This window comes from Nothoprocta perdicaria, unplaced genomic scaffold (assembly GCF_003342845.1).
Source record: "Nothoprocta perdicaria isolate Ctin4 unplaced genomic scaffold, notPer1 scaffold_258, whole genome shotgun sequence".
Lineage (NCBI taxonomy): Eukaryota > Metazoa > Chordata > Aves > Tinamiformes > Tinamidae > Nothoprocta > Nothoprocta perdicaria.
In genome coordinates, this window is record NW_020455486.1 from 237,115 (window position 1) to 254,590 (window position 17,476).

At 38.2% G+C, this 17,476-nt stretch overlaps 1 protein-coding gene across 1 annotated transcript in view; it reads left to right on the forward strand.

Moving 5' to 3' along the window:
• Positions 1-17,476, forward strand: part of CEP192 (centrosomal protein 192) — a 57,656-nt gene that overhangs the window by 13,796 nt on the left and 26,384 nt on the right. Inside the window, exons 13-26 of the mRNA XM_026040457.1 lie at positions 915-1,045; positions 2,251-3,283; positions 3,387-3,516; positions 4,932-5,097; positions 7,294-8,179; positions 9,402-9,550; positions 10,311-10,541; positions 11,991-12,116; positions 12,468-12,608; positions 12,805-12,868; positions 13,242-13,381; positions 13,578-13,670; positions 15,575-15,690; positions 17,021-17,197. Coding sequence (XP_025896242.1) covers positions 915-1,045; positions 2,251-3,283; positions 3,387-3,516; positions 4,932-5,097; positions 7,294-8,179; positions 9,402-9,550; positions 10,311-10,541; positions 11,991-12,116; positions 12,468-12,608; positions 12,805-12,868; positions 13,242-13,381; positions 13,578-13,670; positions 15,575-15,690; positions 17,021-17,197 — 3,583 coding nt within the window. The remainder of the gene's footprint in view (positions 1-914; positions 1,046-2,250; positions 3,284-3,386; positions 3,517-4,931; positions 5,098-7,293; positions 8,180-9,401; positions 9,551-10,310; positions 10,542-11,990; positions 12,117-12,467; positions 12,609-12,804; positions 12,869-13,241; positions 13,382-13,577; positions 13,671-15,574; positions 15,691-17,020; positions 17,198-17,476) is intronic.

Here is a 17,476-nt window from a genome sequence, read left to right on the forward strand (position 1 = left end):
ATTCTGTGATTCTGTGATTCTGTGAAAACGCTTTAACATTAATTCAAAAACTGATTTTCTGGTCTTAATCCCCCCCTACATTTTCCCTCCCTTCCCTTCCCTGCTATATTTTCTTCCGCCTTTCCTCCTCACTGTGCTAAACAAAGGAAGCAGGAAATAAAGCCAGCACACGCTTGGAAAAGCATTCTAGTACTGAAAGCTAGAGTAAACTGCCATTTTAGTATTTCCAGGTACTGGTATACAGAATGTATTGTGATACTTACAAGCTGTTTGGAGTTTTCCTGTCGGAAAAGCCATGAAAATATGTTGCAAAGAAAGTTGCTCATATCTAGAAATAGTAGAAATCATCTGAAACAGTAACTAAAAATAATTAGTTAGTGTGCTTTAATTGTTATACAATAGTCTAGATTCCTGGTGGAAAATTTCTGGGAATTTCTTGGGAAAGAAGTTGAGAAGGAAAGCTGAGGTGTGGTGTGGTGGGTTTTTTTTTTTTTTTCCCCAAAAAATGCTAGTCCAACTTAATGATAATCTTCAGAGCTGTCAGCTCMTTGACATCTCTGTCAAAACCTGTCTCCAGAAAATAATTTTATTCAAATTGAGCTTTTATGGTTTTCTCTTGCAGTCAGATGAGTGTTCATGTTTTTATTCAAACATGATGTAATAAGGTTTATTTAGCTCATGCTAACATGATAAAACCTACCTGAAAGTGAAATTTGTGGAGTGTCAACATGAACAACAGGAATAGTTGATAATATTAGTCTTAAAACGGCAAGATTTGGTATTGTGGCTTTAGGAGAGTCTCCCCCTACCCCACGTCCCTCCGCTTTGCCCCTGAACTTGAGAAGCATGCATGCAGGCATGTGGACAACTTACTTTTCAGAAAACTAATTTCCAGTCTTTTTGTTTTTRCTTAGATGATTTGGGAGCACCTGTAAAGGAGCATACAGAATCTGCTAACTGTGAAAATGGATGCCATGGAAGGGAAGCTGCAGCTGGAATACATAAAAACTTTAGTACAGAAACTGCTACCAAGAGTACAGCAAAGGTATTTCTGTGTCTGATCTGCTGATTTTAAATGCCAACTTGAACAAAATTGAAATGACTGTTAGTGTTATTAGGTGTTTTCTTTGGAAAATGGTAAATGTGGACTGTGTCATTAACTTACTGCCTCTTGCTATATTGATCGTAGTAAGGGCAGTCTTTTTTGGCAGATAGTTCTATTAGAATGCCCTGATCCTGTGGAAAATCAGATGTTACCATCACCACTGCATTTTATGTCCCTCCAATTAAGGAGCTGCTTGACCTGACAACCTATTACTATTGTTATTCATAGCTGCTTAGACTATTGGTATTCAGTGATCTGGAGCCTATGTTTCAGAACTACAGGTATGTCTTTCCCCTGGGGTGCTTTTTTGCCTTCTTTTTGACTGAAAGAACTTCTATTTAGCATTTGAATTAGGTCGTTTATTTGATAGAGAATTAAAATAAGCACATGGCTTAAATTTGAAAACAAAATATCTTCAGTTTGAGAGTCCTACACTTGTCCCTGCTCTGCCTTGATCCATAGTTTTGCTGAGCTTCAGGAGGCTCCTCTCTGCCCATCTCTCCAGTTTGTTGAGGTGTGTCCGAATGGCAGTGCAGCCCCCAGTCCTGTGGGTCAGCCACTCGTGCCAGCCTTGTGTCAGCAGCAAACTTGCCGCACGTGCCTCTGCCTTCTTGTCTGGCTCGCTTAAATCAATGAAAATAGAGTTCTTAAAAAATGGAAATAACTCTGTCTTCCATTTGTAGAGAGGCAAGAAAAAATGTTAGTTGAGATGATAATGTCTATTTGGTTAGTGTAGTTTCTTCTCTGCTGTGTATGTGATTCTCATGGGAGTTTAATCCCAGTTCTTCCAACTGAATTACAAGAGACTTGAAGAGGATTTTTAACCGTAGTAGGCTTCCGAATTGGATATGAACTGGGATATCCTAGCAGGCAATCTTTAGTTTTAGAATTTTTTTTTTTAGGAATTTTTTTTTGTTTTGTTTGTGAGAGATTTTTATAAAGTCAGTGTAATGGGAAATTATGCCTTTTGCAGTATTCTTTCTTGGCACTAGATGAAAAATGCAGGAACAATGTGGTAAACTGCATTACTGTGAAAATAATGTGTTGAAGTGCAAAATAATAATCTAAAAAAAAACCCTTCCCAAACAATTCCCCAAACAAGAAACTCCTTCATTTGATGCTTAACTGCTTGTGATTTGTTGCAGGCTGGATTTCCTAAAGGCAAGCTTGAAGAGAGTTCCTCCGAGCATTCGGACTCTGTCCTGAGCATTAGCACCATTGCCTCTGCCATTGCCAACGCCTCTGCCAGCACGGAGCCTGCCCAGCTAGCTGCTATGATGATGGCACTCTCAAATAAAAGTAAGAAGAAATGTTTCCTTCCTGGAGTTGCTGACGGTGTGGAACTAGCCGCTAAGCCAGCTTCATTGAGCAGGGTAGAAAACAGTACATTTGATATGGAAAAATATCTCAAAAAAACAGATGAGATGGGACGTGAAAGTGACTGTGAGAGTATTGTGAAACATGAAGCATCTGTCCAGAACCTTATTTATGATAGCATTTTAGTGGATAAAAACAAGCATACTCCTGCAGAAGATTTGTTATATAATCATAACAAGCCCCAGGAGATGGAGAAGCAGTTTGTGGGCTATCTTCATGAAGAAGCTGGCATTCAGAATTTCTCACGTCTATCCAGCGTTCCCAAGGATGAAGACATGACTGCGAATAGTACTAAATGTTCAGCAAAAGTRTCTGATTTAATAAGTGGTAAACACTCACAGGCAGTGAGAGCTCCTCTTGTATCAGATATGCTGGACACCCCAAACCGATCTCCTGCAGGTGGAGTGAAGGTTGGTGGGACTCCTTCAGCAACAGCAATGGAAGTGGCGTGCAGGGGTCAGCGTGCCTGCCAAGGCAGCCTTCTTGCTCCTGCCTGCTCTAAGGAAACTCCAGAAACAGGAGATGAGGCAGCAGATGCTGTTCCTGAAATACATGATGGTTTGCTGAGAAGAATGGCGGGAAGCGCTGTGTCCCTTAACATCCTCCGCGCTACGGAGCAGTCCAGCACACACGTGTCGGTTAGTCCTACAACAGTAAAACCTGTGCAGAGATCAAGCAGTGATGAAAAGAAGCAAGGTGGAAAAACACRAAAGAGAAGCAAAGCTGCTGGTGGTGCTTGCAGTGGGAACGTGAAACATGTAACTTTTGAGAAGCCCTCTGTGACTTCACAGAATAGCAGTGGTAAGTCAACCTATATAGAAGTATCTAGTTGTAGAAAAGGCTCTTCTTGAGAACAAAACTTGTTGACTGTGCTTAAATATTGTTATGAATTCTGTTTATTTAGCAGAGCATAAAACTGTTCTTCCTGAATGTGACTTTCAATCTGCAGAGGATGATCAGTGCAGCTTCAGACCTTCAACTTCACCACTAATTCACTCATCACCTAGTGATACTTCTGGAACAACATTTTCAGGGTAAATTCTTTGTGGGGGTTATAAGAATTATTAACGCATTGTGGTAGTCTTTAAGTGATTTAAGTTTCAGTTGAACTGATGTTCTTGACCTCTCTTTATAGGTGTTGGTGGACTACGATTTCATTTGTAGACTCAACTTCCTGCTTGTTTTTATTGTACATGTAGGAAGCAGGTCTTAAGCAATTGCTGACTTTATTTCTCTTACTGGCATGATGAGACTGAGGTATTGTTTGGGAGTATGGTTGTTTCAGCCTGGGATTGTCCAGTTCATAACCTAAAGGAAGAATGCAAAATAGCCAGGTTGTTAGTTAGTGAGATATCCCATACACTTAGGACTTTTTAATGGTGCTAGAATTAGTATAATGCGCTATATGTTCTAACTTTTTCTGCTGTGATTCGTCTAATAAAAATAAAAGGTAATTGGCTAGTGATTATATAGCAGTTTCTGTATGATACAAAGCTTGGCATATGAGTAGTGATGATGTTTTGTTGCTTCGTTTTGCTACAGTGGGCTAGATCAGAMAACTGAGTCATTTTAAAACCTACATTTAATGTGTTTTAAACTGCAAYTTATATCTCTGAGGATTTCCTAGCAACTAAGAAGGCAACATTTTGAAATGAACTTTTTGAGTCTTCATTGTTTCTTGATCTATATCATTATAATATATAATTATATTGATCTATGAAATAATATGTTAGTATAATTAATGTTATTATGTTGCTATATGAATATAAATTATAGGGATAAGATTATCCCTATGATAGTTTGCTTTTAACTTGCACTGAGTGATCATGTCATCTTTAACGTTTGACTTGTTTGGCCAGTAGCCAGTGGCTGTATATGCTCTTGTAAAGGAAGAGATACTGATTTGTGACCTTTAATTTCACTGTTACAGTCTGTGTGTTGGAGGTCATATTAGAGTTTTGGGGTGTTTGGTATTTCTCAGACATAAGCAGGCAGATATTACAGACATTTCTGCAAGTGTGGAATACAGATGGTAAGGTGTCTGGCTAAAATTATCAGTGATTTAATTGTTTCTGTGTTACTTTKTTTGACAAAATGATCCCATGTTTTCTGGTGTTATTCTGCTATTTAATTAGATGATGTGTTGATTTGCATTATCTTCTATTAATAGGTGGCTGTATTATTTCTGTGACTTTAGTATCTGAGTTCAGTTTTGAAACTCATTTCATTGGATATAAATTTATAGAGCAAATGATTTATATGTACTTCAAGGCCAGAATTTGTAAAGATTAATGGATAGTTAAGAAGCTAATTTTTGCTGACTGCACTAAACAAAACAACTCAATAATTTGATTTAAAATAATAAAGCTCGTGCATAGTAGCATTCATGTGTTTTCTGATCAGCAAAGGAATATATCCCCATTTCACATCCTTGAAATGTGTTTTTCAGGTCTGAGACTGACTTTGCTTGTGCCTCGTATTGCCAGAAGCCGCGCAGTGAGAGCGCGCTGCCTCACTCCGTTCACTCGAGTCCCAGCATGAGCAGGTTAACCTATGTCTCTGCATCTGACAGTACCCTCAAGAATACAGTCATAATGCATAATCCAGACATGTGGGTAAGAGCATCTTCAACAGTAAGTGCATGCTAACAGTATACTGTGTGTGCATGAAGCTGTATGTATATATAAAGAAGTGTTTATTTTTGTCTGTATTTTTGACTGAAGGCTTAGTGAGGTTTTTACTTCTCCTTAGGAATATCAGCAGCAGCTTTTCCTCATATTCAGTTAATCAGGAAAAAGGAAGAGCATGTTTTGGGCTAAAGCCATTTTCTTCTCTCTGCTCTGGTAACASAGGAGGATCTGTACTTCTGTCTTGGTATTTCCAAGTCTTCAGTCTTGGACCCTTTAAGTCCAAAGAGTCTTAGCCCTATGAGAATGCAAATCTGAACGGTTGTATGTTTGTAGTCCATGCTGAGTCTCCTTCTCTGGAGATCTTCAAAACCTGCTTGGGTACCACCCTGTGCCACATGCTCTAGGTGACCCTGTGTATGCAGGGAGGTTAAACTAAATGGTCTCTAGAGATCTCTTCCAACCTTAAGGATTCTATGATTCTGATGCAGCATCAACTCTTGATTCTCATCAGTGTTAAAAGTGTACATGGTTCTCAAGTCTTGCCACCTCATACAAGTCGGTATTTCGGGATGCCAGTACGTGACTGGCTGTGTAGGGGGTTGGCCTTTTGTCTTGAAGAGAAGTTACTGCTTCCACTGATTTTGTTCCCTACAACAGTTCGACAAGGAAATCCTCAGTGTTTTAAACAAAGATCTGTCTATTTGCTAATGAGAATACTTATAAATTACTATTTCTGTGTTCCTTTGGGTTATTTTCTTTCTCTGTTTCTGAGAGAGAGATAGTAATATTGTCTCTGCTTATTAAGAGCCCSCTTTCATGCCCCTGGCCTCATGCCTCTTACAATGTTTGTGATGGTGTTATTTTTAGGTCTGAATGTGATCTATAATGTGATCTGCTTAGGCAGTGGAGCTATGAGGGGTGTGTACTTTTTGGGTTGGTGGTTTTTTTTTTTTTTTTTTGATGTGGAACCGTTTTACCTCAGGTACTCACACTGCTTTTCTGACCTGCCAAGTCCTGCTTGATTAGAGCCAAAAGACCTGCTTTGTACTGTAAATGCTCAGTGCCTTTTTTGCTTCTGTGACATAGATCTCCAGATACAGCTGTTTTGAGCTGAGACCTGGTTCTTCTAATATCAGAATGCTATTTTTGCAACTGCTGAAAGGGAATGGGAGATCTAGATATGTTTTAGAATAGAAAATGAAGCTCCATAGCGTATCTAAAGAATATTTTCATTTCTGAATCTGCAGAGGAGCTACCTAGAGTTTCATGTGCTGTCTTGTGCAGTGTGATCAGTGCAGTGCCAGTTAGGGTGGCTTCCCGCTTGTTCTCCCTCCAGGTGGTCTGTACTGACTGGAACCCTTAATATTGTCACTGGCCATGCACAGGGCATGAGAAGGGGTGGTGACTTCTGCTTCTGGCAGCTAGCCTTGACAGGACATTCCTTCACACGTGTGTATGCATATCCATGGCTGGCACTTTTTTCTCCAGGATTTATTTATTGCTTCTGTTTGTTGCTTTAGTTCCTCAACTTTTACTAAGAACCTTGTCCAACTCTGGACTTGCCTTGCTACCAGATCCACTTTTTGTTGGTGGGTCCTAACACTCAGGGATTCTCATTTCTTGTCAGGGCAACTTGGATCTGAGGAAACACATTTGTGTTGGTTCAACAAAGTCATAAAGAGTAGGGAGAAATGTAATCTATGTTGCTCTTGGGTGCTGCTAATAAGGCTTGTTCATGCATATTTAAATATGGAAATTTTCCTGGTATTGGACCCAAAGACAACAAATAAGAAAATTAACTGTATTTGTAWTAGTGTCTGAGGATCTGTCTGTGAGTCTAGGAAGCTGTTCCCCTTCGCAGTGTGGTTACTTTCACACAGAATGACTTTATAAGATCTTAAAGTCAAATATTGTTGGCTCTGTGGAAGCTGTTCTAGCTCCTGGCAATTTCAGAAGCAGAGCTGGTGTTAATTATTGGCTAGAGTGTGACTTAAATAACAAGTAGCTTGGACGTAGCAACTTTTTTTGAGTTGAAGAGGAACAGATGTTACAAAGCAGAGCTCCAGACCAGACTTGACAAACTTTATCATATATATTGAGTGTCAGTATTAGTCTGTCTTGCTTAATGTACCCTATTTGTTTTTCTACAATTTATGTTTACTGTTATGTTTGTTTACTTAGAGTGAAAGTGACAGTGAACTGAGCACAACAATAATTCAAGGCAGCCCAACTCCTTCACTGGAGCATAAGAAGGAAAATCTAAACGACTACTCTTCTCCAAGAAAGGGAAAAGAAACACTATACAATATTGAAGACAAATCAGAGGAAAAAGAACTTGTGAGTCTTAYAAGTAAGCTTGAAAGTGAAAAACTGTCCAAGAAAGGTTTTCCAGCAAATGAAAATCAGGCTGCATCCAATCCTTCAAATGTAACATCAAATCATAAGGARTTGGACCACATTACACCAGCTTTACCAAGTAAATCGTGCCTTTTTCCAGCACTGTCTGATAATGCTGATAAACCAGAAGTGTGGCAGGATCGTACAAGCAAAGCRCAGAGACCAGGTTTGCCATCATTCAACAGCATACCCATATACCCTGGATTAAGCGGTTATATTCCATTAAATCAGAACTCATCTGAGGAGCAGTATGTTCCTATTTCAAGCTTTAAATCACACGCCACTGTTTCTGAGAGCCAAGCAAGTTCATCGGTTCCCACGTTGCTTACGGGATGTTCGCTTGCAATGACCCCCTTTGCCCAGCAGCATCTGGGAAGTATCCCAGCTGCTGGAAGTGCAGCTTTGTCGCAGTTCCGTGGTGGCACCTCGGCAGGGTTTAGTCTCCCAGGAGGGCTTCCTGGTGCTGCTCTCCCAGCAGGTCGTGCTCCGAATCCAGTTGCTTCAGGAGTTCCTTTAGGTCCCAGCATTGGTCCTGGATCTTTGGGTGCAGCTTCGCTTTGTAACCCACATTCTGCTTGGAACAAGAATATCTTAAATATAAAACCATACGCTGACCAGCCTTTTGGAGTCGGTAGAAATGAGTGGGAGTCGTCAGTGTCACCTGCTTTTGGTAAGGCTTTTATTTTATTTTTAATGGGTATGTTCAAAATACAGCTGTGGGCAAAAGTGGCTAAAACAAAAACGGTGAGATTACAGTAAATTAAAATTGGTTACTGAAATATACCTCCAAGTATTCTTTATGAAAGCTTAATATTATTTTTAAAAAGGATGTTCCTAATTTTCCATATTTAATATTTTCTGAATTCAATAGTCTCCAAACAGTCTCAAAAGGTATATTAACAAAGAGGCTAAATTTCAACTTTCTCCTATTTTAAAAGATCTGGCCCTGTCTTTAATAATCAGGAAAAAGAAAATCTCAAGCTGCAGCTCTGCACYGAGCTGGGTCATTGGTCTTAGTAGTGCATTTATATTGCACTATAGCTGTTTTTTAAATAGCAAAATCTGGACCATCTTGCTCTTTCCATATTTTGTAATATAATTACTAGGTTCTTGTCGAGGTTTTTGAAATTCTCTGAGTATTTGTTCAGCCTACACTTGATTTCTGGCATATATGGTTCTTTGATCTTGAAATTATTGTCCYGTGATGCTTGTCTTGGCCTATATTTTTATCTTAATAATTAGTTATGTTAGATTTTCTGTTTTGGAGGGGATTAAGAATGTATGACTTTAAAAGAAAATGTGCTGTTGAAGTATCTAARGTTTTACCGCTTGTGGTTATGTGCTATGTCCTTCTAACTGAGAAGTTGCGTGTTTGATTTGTCATGAGTATCCACGAGTGAGTGTATGGATGAAAAAATGAAGGCTGATCTTTGTGGGCCAGAGAAACCTCTTATTGCTGGTTGTGTTTTGAATTGTTTGATCCTCAGCATCTYGTAGGTAATGGTTATGTTCCGGTGTTTAATAAAATTGTAAATGTCCTAAATATAGATAATTGCATTTTGTCATGCAGACAAGTGTTGATCAAATCTTGATCCCTCGGTAGTTAAAGCTTTCTAGGCTAATGATGGTATGGAAYGTGCTATTTCCATAAGTATTTTTGTTGGAAGCAGTATAAATGCAAGTAAGATGCAAGTTAAAAACAATTTTTTTGAAATGCTGAATATCAGGCAGGAGAAAGCATGAGAGGTGTGGAAGTCAGAAGTTCATCATCCTTGGTTTAAGGGTGCATGTCAGCTGAGGTTACACACTTGGTGTAACGACAGACCGTAGCCTGTGATTAACGTCTTGCTTTTGGGTGCTTGCAACTAACAGCAGCCTGTTTTCTTCCCAAGGCCATGTGAAGGTCCCCGAAGAGCTGAAGTTCCCTCACGCTTGCTGTGTGGGAATTGCCTCACAGACAACTCTCAGCATTTTCAATCCAACTGAGCGGTGGTTGCAGGCCAGCATTGGCATCATCAGTATTTCARTCAATGGGGAAAAGGTAAGACTTTCTTTTAATAAAATTGTGAGCCTAATTCTATGACCTTATCAACTTGTCATCTTGTAAGTTGACAAGTCAGTCAACTTGTAAAATTAGTCAATCTTGTAAAATTAGGGAGTCCGCTGTACACTTCACCTCATCTCATACAGATTCACTATGTGTCCTTCTAGGGACATGGGTTCTGGTTTTCTTCTCGGTTGCTCTGAATAGTTCTGTATTAGGAGATTAAATCCACAATGGTGTATATGTACACATGACTTAAGATTTCTTTCTCTTTATTTCACTCATTGCTTGATATCATGAGATTGTTGTGTAGCTATTCAAACCTGAAATGTATTTTTACTCCTCTGAATAGCTTATAGTATCACTTGCAAACAGTCGTTCCTGCCTGCAGGCTGTTTATAAATATGTTCAAGAAGAAGTGTAAAGGCATCTGCGCTAGGATTTCCTGGTGACCTTTCCCTTACTCGTCCTCCTCCTGCCCCCCATTTTTGGTAGGAAGCACCAAGTCACATTATTTGTTGTTACTGTTGAGCAACCTTTATCAATATCAGGATATCTTAGCTTGAAAAGATACTTGAAATGATACCAAAATGGGACATAGATATGAAGAAACTAATACTGACAAAAACACATATGAAAATCTACTTGCTGAGCAATGGTTACTAGTAGAGTTAGTAGGTGTTTGAAAGAATCTGTGCTGCGGTTCTTGTGCCTGAGAAATCAACAGGGTTTTTCTCTTGCCTTGTTTGCTTTTCAGATGGATCCTACGAAATACCAGTGCCTTGTGTTCAAGAACAAGACCATTGTAGGACCCCATTYTACTGATGACCTGAAAATACTTTTCTTACCGTGTCATTCGGGCATCTTTCAGTGTATTCTCAGTGTTTCATCTTGGCCAGTTTCAGCAGATGCTGAGACAATAGTTCAGGCAGAAGCTTTGGCAAGCAGAGTAGTTCTGACAGGGGTCGCCGAACATCCTCATATAGAAGTAAGTAGCTAATTATGTTTTTTGAAAGCTTATGAATAGCATAATAATATAAAAATAAATTKAAGTACAAGATTGTCAAAAGATATGTATGAGGAATGAAGTAGTCTTAAGCTTTTTAAGAAGGTTTATTTGTGGAGGGACACCTTGCTGTGCATGAAGAATTCTTATGCAAATATCTGAAGCTAGTGCATTGAAAGATGCTACTTTTTCATTATTAAAAGAATTACATGATAGGATGAGAGCTCTAACATCTCATTCTTCCTCAGGATTCATTATCAGCTATGTTAGATACCAAAATATAACATCAGAGATCAAGATATAAAAATTAATAATAGCATTCATTTCCAGTTGTAGGGTTTTCTCTTTTTATTGATTTATTTTAATGAAGTAGCTTTTCTCTCAGTTGGTTCTTACTTTCAATTTATTTAAGGATCAGACAATATTTTTGCACTTCAAATTAGCTCAACATTAAGAATAAAGGATGTTGAAAATACTTGATTCATCTTCTGTTAACCAAGTGGGAGAAGATGTGGTATTAACTTTAAGGATTATATTCGTATATGTATAGTCCTAAATCTAGAGTTATTATGAAGCAGAAATGTAGATGGAGATATTTTCCAAATRAGATTCAAGACAATATTACAGTCTGAGACCTTGCTGACAAATGCTCAGTGCAGTAACCACATTTTTTTTGTTTGAAATTGATTTATTAAGCTTTTTTTTTTGTAAAATACAAAATATAAAGTAATTTTAAAGGTGTTCCTCTAATATGTATGAATGAATTTTACTGGTTTTTATGGYTTATTAAATTTAATATTCAATGCATTTTTCTTCAGTTTGGTAAAAATCCATCATTTTCTACATATTCCTCATGATGTAGTCAATTCAAATGTGATTCATATTTAAACTAAAAATAAACCTTATGCTGTATTTCTGAATACTCTAAGCTGTGAAAAGCAACCAAAACTGCATCTAGGTGCAGATCACAGTTCTCAAGTGTTCTAATACTAACAAAAAATAACTCTTCTTTAGTTATATCCCTAAAGTTTAAATAAAAAAAAAGTTACAGTTCATGTTCCTTGATGCTTATAATAATCATGACATTCTGGTGGGTGGTGGTGTGTGGGTTTTTTGTGTGTNTTTTTTTTTTTTTTTTTTTTTTTTTACCAAAGTAACTTGTGTGTGTACTGCGTTTTGATGGGTAAATATTGCACTGAATTTGCTTTAATTGATTCAGGATCAAGGGAAACTTTTCTTCCCTTTCAGCAGGGGAAGGAATAGCGTGGGTATAGCATCACAGAATTGAGTAAGTGAAGAGTATCTTTAATTTCTTATTGCCACCTTGTGATAGTGTATCCTGGAAGTTTTCTTTTATTTTTATATATATATATRTGTGTGTGTGTGTGTGTGTGTGTATGTATATACATATTTATTTTACTTTAAAACCAGGTGGAAAAAGGAAAAACAGAATGCCTGGACTTTGGTGACTTGACTTCTGGCAGTTGGAAGGCTCTTCCACTAAAACTTATCAACAAAACCCACGCTTTTGTGCCAATTCGACTTATTATCAATGCAGTAAGTACAGCAAACTTCCTATATGGACAAGTTAATTTCTGGTGATATTTAATTTGATTACAAAGAAACGCCATGGTTACATGCAAAACTCCCAATAAATCTAGAGTTAGTAAGGAAAAATAAATTGGRGGAGAAGGGGGAGTGAGCCTCATGTAGCTGTAATGGAAGCTGTAGAGATGTTTCTGGGACAACTGGGCCTTGCTTGGGACTTGCCAGCTATGGGCAGATCTTTGATTGCCTTCTCAGGCTTGGATCATCCAGAGCTTTCCTTGCGTTGCTCAGCTATGTCAGGATTTTATTGTTAATGACAGGAGGGGACTTCCTATTGATAAAACTGTATCTCCTCGACAGAACGCGGTAGCTTGGCGTTGCTTCACGTTCTCCAAGGAACCAGTCAATCCTAATGAGCACTCGTTCCCAATGGATGCGGTTATGCCCATAGCAGCTCCGTCGGTTGTGAATCATGTGATACATGCAAGCTATGATGGACAAGTGAGTAGTTTGTAGGTCACTGATTCTTATGGTTACTGTCCCTAATGATGGTTCCGGATATCTGAATTTGCAGTAATAATTGCTGGAGAGCTACCGATTTGAGCAGTCATTTTTTTTATTGCTGTAAGTGGTTGTTGTGTGTCTGTCTTAACTTYCTTCACCCCTTGAGATAAGTCAATTGACTTTTCTCCTCCAGGATCCTGAAGCTTTAACAGTTTGGGTCCTGTTCCATGCACCTAAGAAACAAATATCATCTTCAGGTATGTCCGTTTGATTTTTCCTTATATATTTTATTATTTATTTAATGTGTGGGTGCTTTGGAATTTCGGGAACAAGCTGTGAATTTGCAATAAAAATATTTCAACTTTGTGTGTCYTAATATTTCGGGTCTCATGTTCAGTTTTCTTAACTGATGGAAGAGGGGAATCTTCTTTTGTTACTAATTTATTGTATTTTTGTGCTGTGTATCAGTCTTAATCTTTTAGAAGTTAATGGGACACTTACACTTCAATTTCAAAATATGTAAAGTGGTTATTTTTGTTAAGATTTATAGAAAGGGGATGCAAGTCTATAGGAATGGCTTTTGCTGCTGGCAGACTTGCTTGGATTTGTCACATGTGGAATTGCTCCTAGATTCCTTAGGTCCAGCAGAGGAATTCTTGGCAAGAGTTGATGTGGAAGTTGATAGTCCAGGGCCTAGCAGTGTGATTAAAAGTATTCCTCTTCGAGCAAGAGCTGGCACAGCAAGGATACACGCCCCAAAGGATTTACAGGTATGAGTGAATTTGAGGACAGTATGTTTTAAGAATACTCTTGTAGCCTGTTTCTTTTTGCATTTTGTTTGGCTATCTGTGTGTATATATAAGCATATATGTACCCATACGTGTGTGTGTGTGCATATATATATGTGTGTGTGTGTGTGTGTGTGTATATATGTATATAGACACACTTCTTTCTTTTTTTTTCCAGACAATATCTCTATCTGCTAGCGTGGGTTCATCATCCAAGCAGCAGCTGCCATTGAAAAATGCTGGAAACATTGGTGTACATTTAAAAGTTAAGGTAGRTTGGCTTCCTCCTCTTGAAATTGTGAATTTTGTACTGTAAACATCATATCAAAATTCAAGCTAACCCTCAGGCTGCTGGCTTAACTGCATGGTTTGGCAAAGAGAAAGAAGAGGAAAGGTAACAAAGAGGTCAGCTCACACAACTGGGAAAAAAAGACCTCTCATGAGTATTCTGTTACATTTTGTAAAAGCAGCAGTGCTTTGYGGTTGGTTGTTAGCCTGAGGAGTAATGCCTATTTAGGGCAGAGTTATATTGGCATGAGGAAACATTTTTAACTTGTAGACATTTTTAACTTTAAGATGTATTAATTTTTACTGGACATCTTGCCAAGACATGTATGATGGTTAGTGCTTATATTATCTTTAACTTACTCTAATTTTCTTGAAAACCTGTAAAAGATATCTAGACTCCCTTCAAAATATTATTTTGAAGTTAACACAAGGATAAATCAGTGCCTCAGTAAAAATAAACAAAGTTGAGGGCTGTGAGGCTCTTACTTGAGACGTTACATGAACAAAGAATCAGAGCTAAAGCATGTGGAATTGGTGATTGTTTCTGATCATTATGACATTGCAGAAATATTTTTGTCTGCAATACAACTATGTTGAAGCACTGCAAAACTATCACAGAAATTTTTTAGAAAATAACAGCCTCTGACTGTTAGCTTCTGGACCTATTTGAAGAATATGTTTTTAATTGTCCCAGAAGACTTTGGTAATTGTTATAGAAATCATTTGAACYTGCTTAAATTCTGTTGTATCGGGTGATAGTAACTCCTTTTGTTGTCTGTCCTTCCAGTGAGTTGATTTAATGGCACACTGGACTGACTTCTCCTGATTTTGAAATTCTGAGCTTAGATATAATTCATTGAGAGGTGCTTAAGATGTGATTATATTTTGTAAGTTAGCCTTGAGTTTCAAGTCCATAAGATAGAATAATGAAGATTTTTTTTTTCATGTTGCAAATGTGCAAGCTAGTAACATTTCTCACAAAAATCTTCTCTTCCCCCACTAAGAATCCATTAAGAAATATTCTCCATTAAGAAATGCTAGCTTCTAGCTTGGAAATGTCTTTTGTATAAAAACCTCTCCAACTTCTATCAGAGAAAATTAGTTTAAGAATAGAAAAATTCTGAGATTAAAAGAGAAGAGGGGAAAAAAAGTCCTCTGCCAAGCTTTCTTAGTGCAGAGCTGTACTGTTTGCTTCTTCTGTGCTATCAGTAATTTTATTTTTTACCTGCTGTTGTTGTGGCACTGAGATGAGAGGTTGGAAGTGCTGATGCTCTGAGGATTACTTCCAACCTGAGGCCTGCTTAGCCCAGGTATCGGTGTTCTCATTTTGCCTCAGAGGGTTGTGTCTGATGATCAGAGAACTGTTGTTACTCGTCATTCCGGATCGTCAATGATCGAGTAGGAATGACAGGGAAGTGGCCCCATCTCAAGGTTTTCTTTCTGCATTTCTTGGGACAGAGGCCRTGGAAGTGGAATGCAAGACTAGAGTGATGATATGGGGCACTAACAGCGTGATGGTGTTGGGCACTCATTTGTATCAGGATTGGCTGGTACTGCATGTTGAGACTAGTCATGTTACACTGCTACTGTCTGTGAACTGTCATGCGCTATATATTTCTCAGAATCTTTCTGAGATTCTTTCAGCATCATTAATAGAATTGATGTCTGTACTGTCTTAGAGGTTTCTCTGCTATTCCATTCAACACTGGAAGACTTTAACTTGCACAGAATTATGTTAAAGATTTGATGACAGCAGATATAGATAAATTAGCTGAAGTGTATGTTCAAGAGGCATGATCAAATAGCTTTGCTCTTTGCAGATGTTTACTTTCTTAAAAGAAATAACACACCGTCTCTTTCTCTCTTAACTCCCCTTTTTCTTTTCAGATCTCAAATCAAGACAGCTGCTTTTCTGTTGAACCTAAGGATCTTTTCCTTCGTACTGAAGAAGAACAAGAAGTAACTGTCCAGTTTTCTCCAAAAAACTTAAACACTGCAGAAAGGTGACATAACTGTTTATAATTGTTCATGTTAAACAGAAGTATTTTTCAACCTGAAAGTCATTAACAAATGTGAAATTTTATCCACAGAAGAATCTAAATGAGAATATAATGCTAAATGAGTAGCTCATTTTTCCATCAAAGATCAACAGGCTCCTTGTGATTAATTTAAAAAAACGGAGCAATTCTCAGGTGCCCCTTATAAGATACTCGCCTCTAAAGTACCAAGATGCTTTAAAGTTTTTATCTTCAGGAGCCATTCCACTTGCATTCCTCTTCTTTGCCCCAGTAAGGTGAGGGATATGTTCTTTCTGTTTTACAATTGGTAAACTCCAGCAGAGGAGTCTTGAGGATCAAGACTATTTTGGCTGCCAGAATTCAATGGATATTCAGGCCAAGGTCCTACATAACTCTGCCATGCATGTTCTATTTGCAGCTATAAGCATTTGTATGTTATTACCTATGAATTTCCTTGTCCTCTCCCAAATGGACTTGTTTGTTCAAGTCCACTTTAACAAGGTGTTCAAGTGACTGTTTTGATACCACCTGAGAGATTTGGCAATGTCCAAGTCAGATTCCAGTTCTCCAGAGCATTTTTTTTGTAGCCCATCTTGTGAATTCTGCTTTAAAGATGTGAGAATCAATAAAAGGAATATGTTCAGCTTCAATATGCATCTTATTGGGGCCTTGCCAGTGATGTTTAAGATGTGAAGTTCTGTGCTAATGAAAGTATGATTCCACAGGATAGACCTCTCCCATGACCTTTTGCATAACTTCTTTGCTTGACAAGTGAAAGGTACTCAATAGAACTGGAATCTTTGCAGTCTACTTGCAAGTGCTTGCCAAATGACTAATAAAGTAATTATAGCAATAATAAATGTTAATATTGCCTACTGAGAGCATGCAGGACTCTGTCATTGGGCCTCACAGAAATTCACTCACAGCTAGACTGGAGGTTTTTGAGTTTGATTCCTGGCTCCAAGATTCTGGCATAGTGTGGGGTTTGACCTGTCCCTTATGAGCTTTCTTCCTGCCCTATGACTCTTTTTAAGTGTGTGKGGGGTTTGGGTTGTTTGTTTTTCTTATTTTTCTTCCTTGCAACTTTGGACCATTTCTTTATTTGAATCTGCGCTCCTGATGTTCTCATTCATCCCATTTCTTTCTTTTGAGTGAGATAAGGCAGTAGCTTTTGCTGTTCTTTGGTCTGGTAGGTAGAGGCTTGATCACCCTGGGGTAGCTGGTTGCCTGTCTGTGGGCCTAATATTTTTTCCTGCAGTGATCTTGTATTTACCTGCTAATCTTATTTTGTGGTGGTAATCTCTTTGTTTTTAAGCACACTGAAAATCCTTGTGCTGCCGTCTGGGCCTCAGTATGAAGTGGTGCTGAAAGGTGAGGTGGGGAATGGGGAAAGCAGACCCGTGTTCACTGCTGCTCAGTGCACAGACATCCCACCTATTCTCTCCAACAAGCAGTTTGTGGCCTGGGGAGGAGTAGCACTTGGAAGATCAGTGTAAGTATAAGTAGGGCAGTCGTTCATAGAAAATAATATATTAAGTATTTTATAATGCATTTACTTATGATTTAAATTCTGTATTGTCTCTGTTTATATTAACAATCCTTAGCTGATAAGCTAAGCTGTTTTGCACACTCAGTGAGAGAAATAGTATGCTATAAATTCTTTTTTTAATACAGGAAAAATTTGCAAATACCATCCATGATCATATTTAAGCTTTTTGTGTTCTTTATGACTCTTTAGTTATAGTTGGAATAAAATCAGATTTTGAAGATC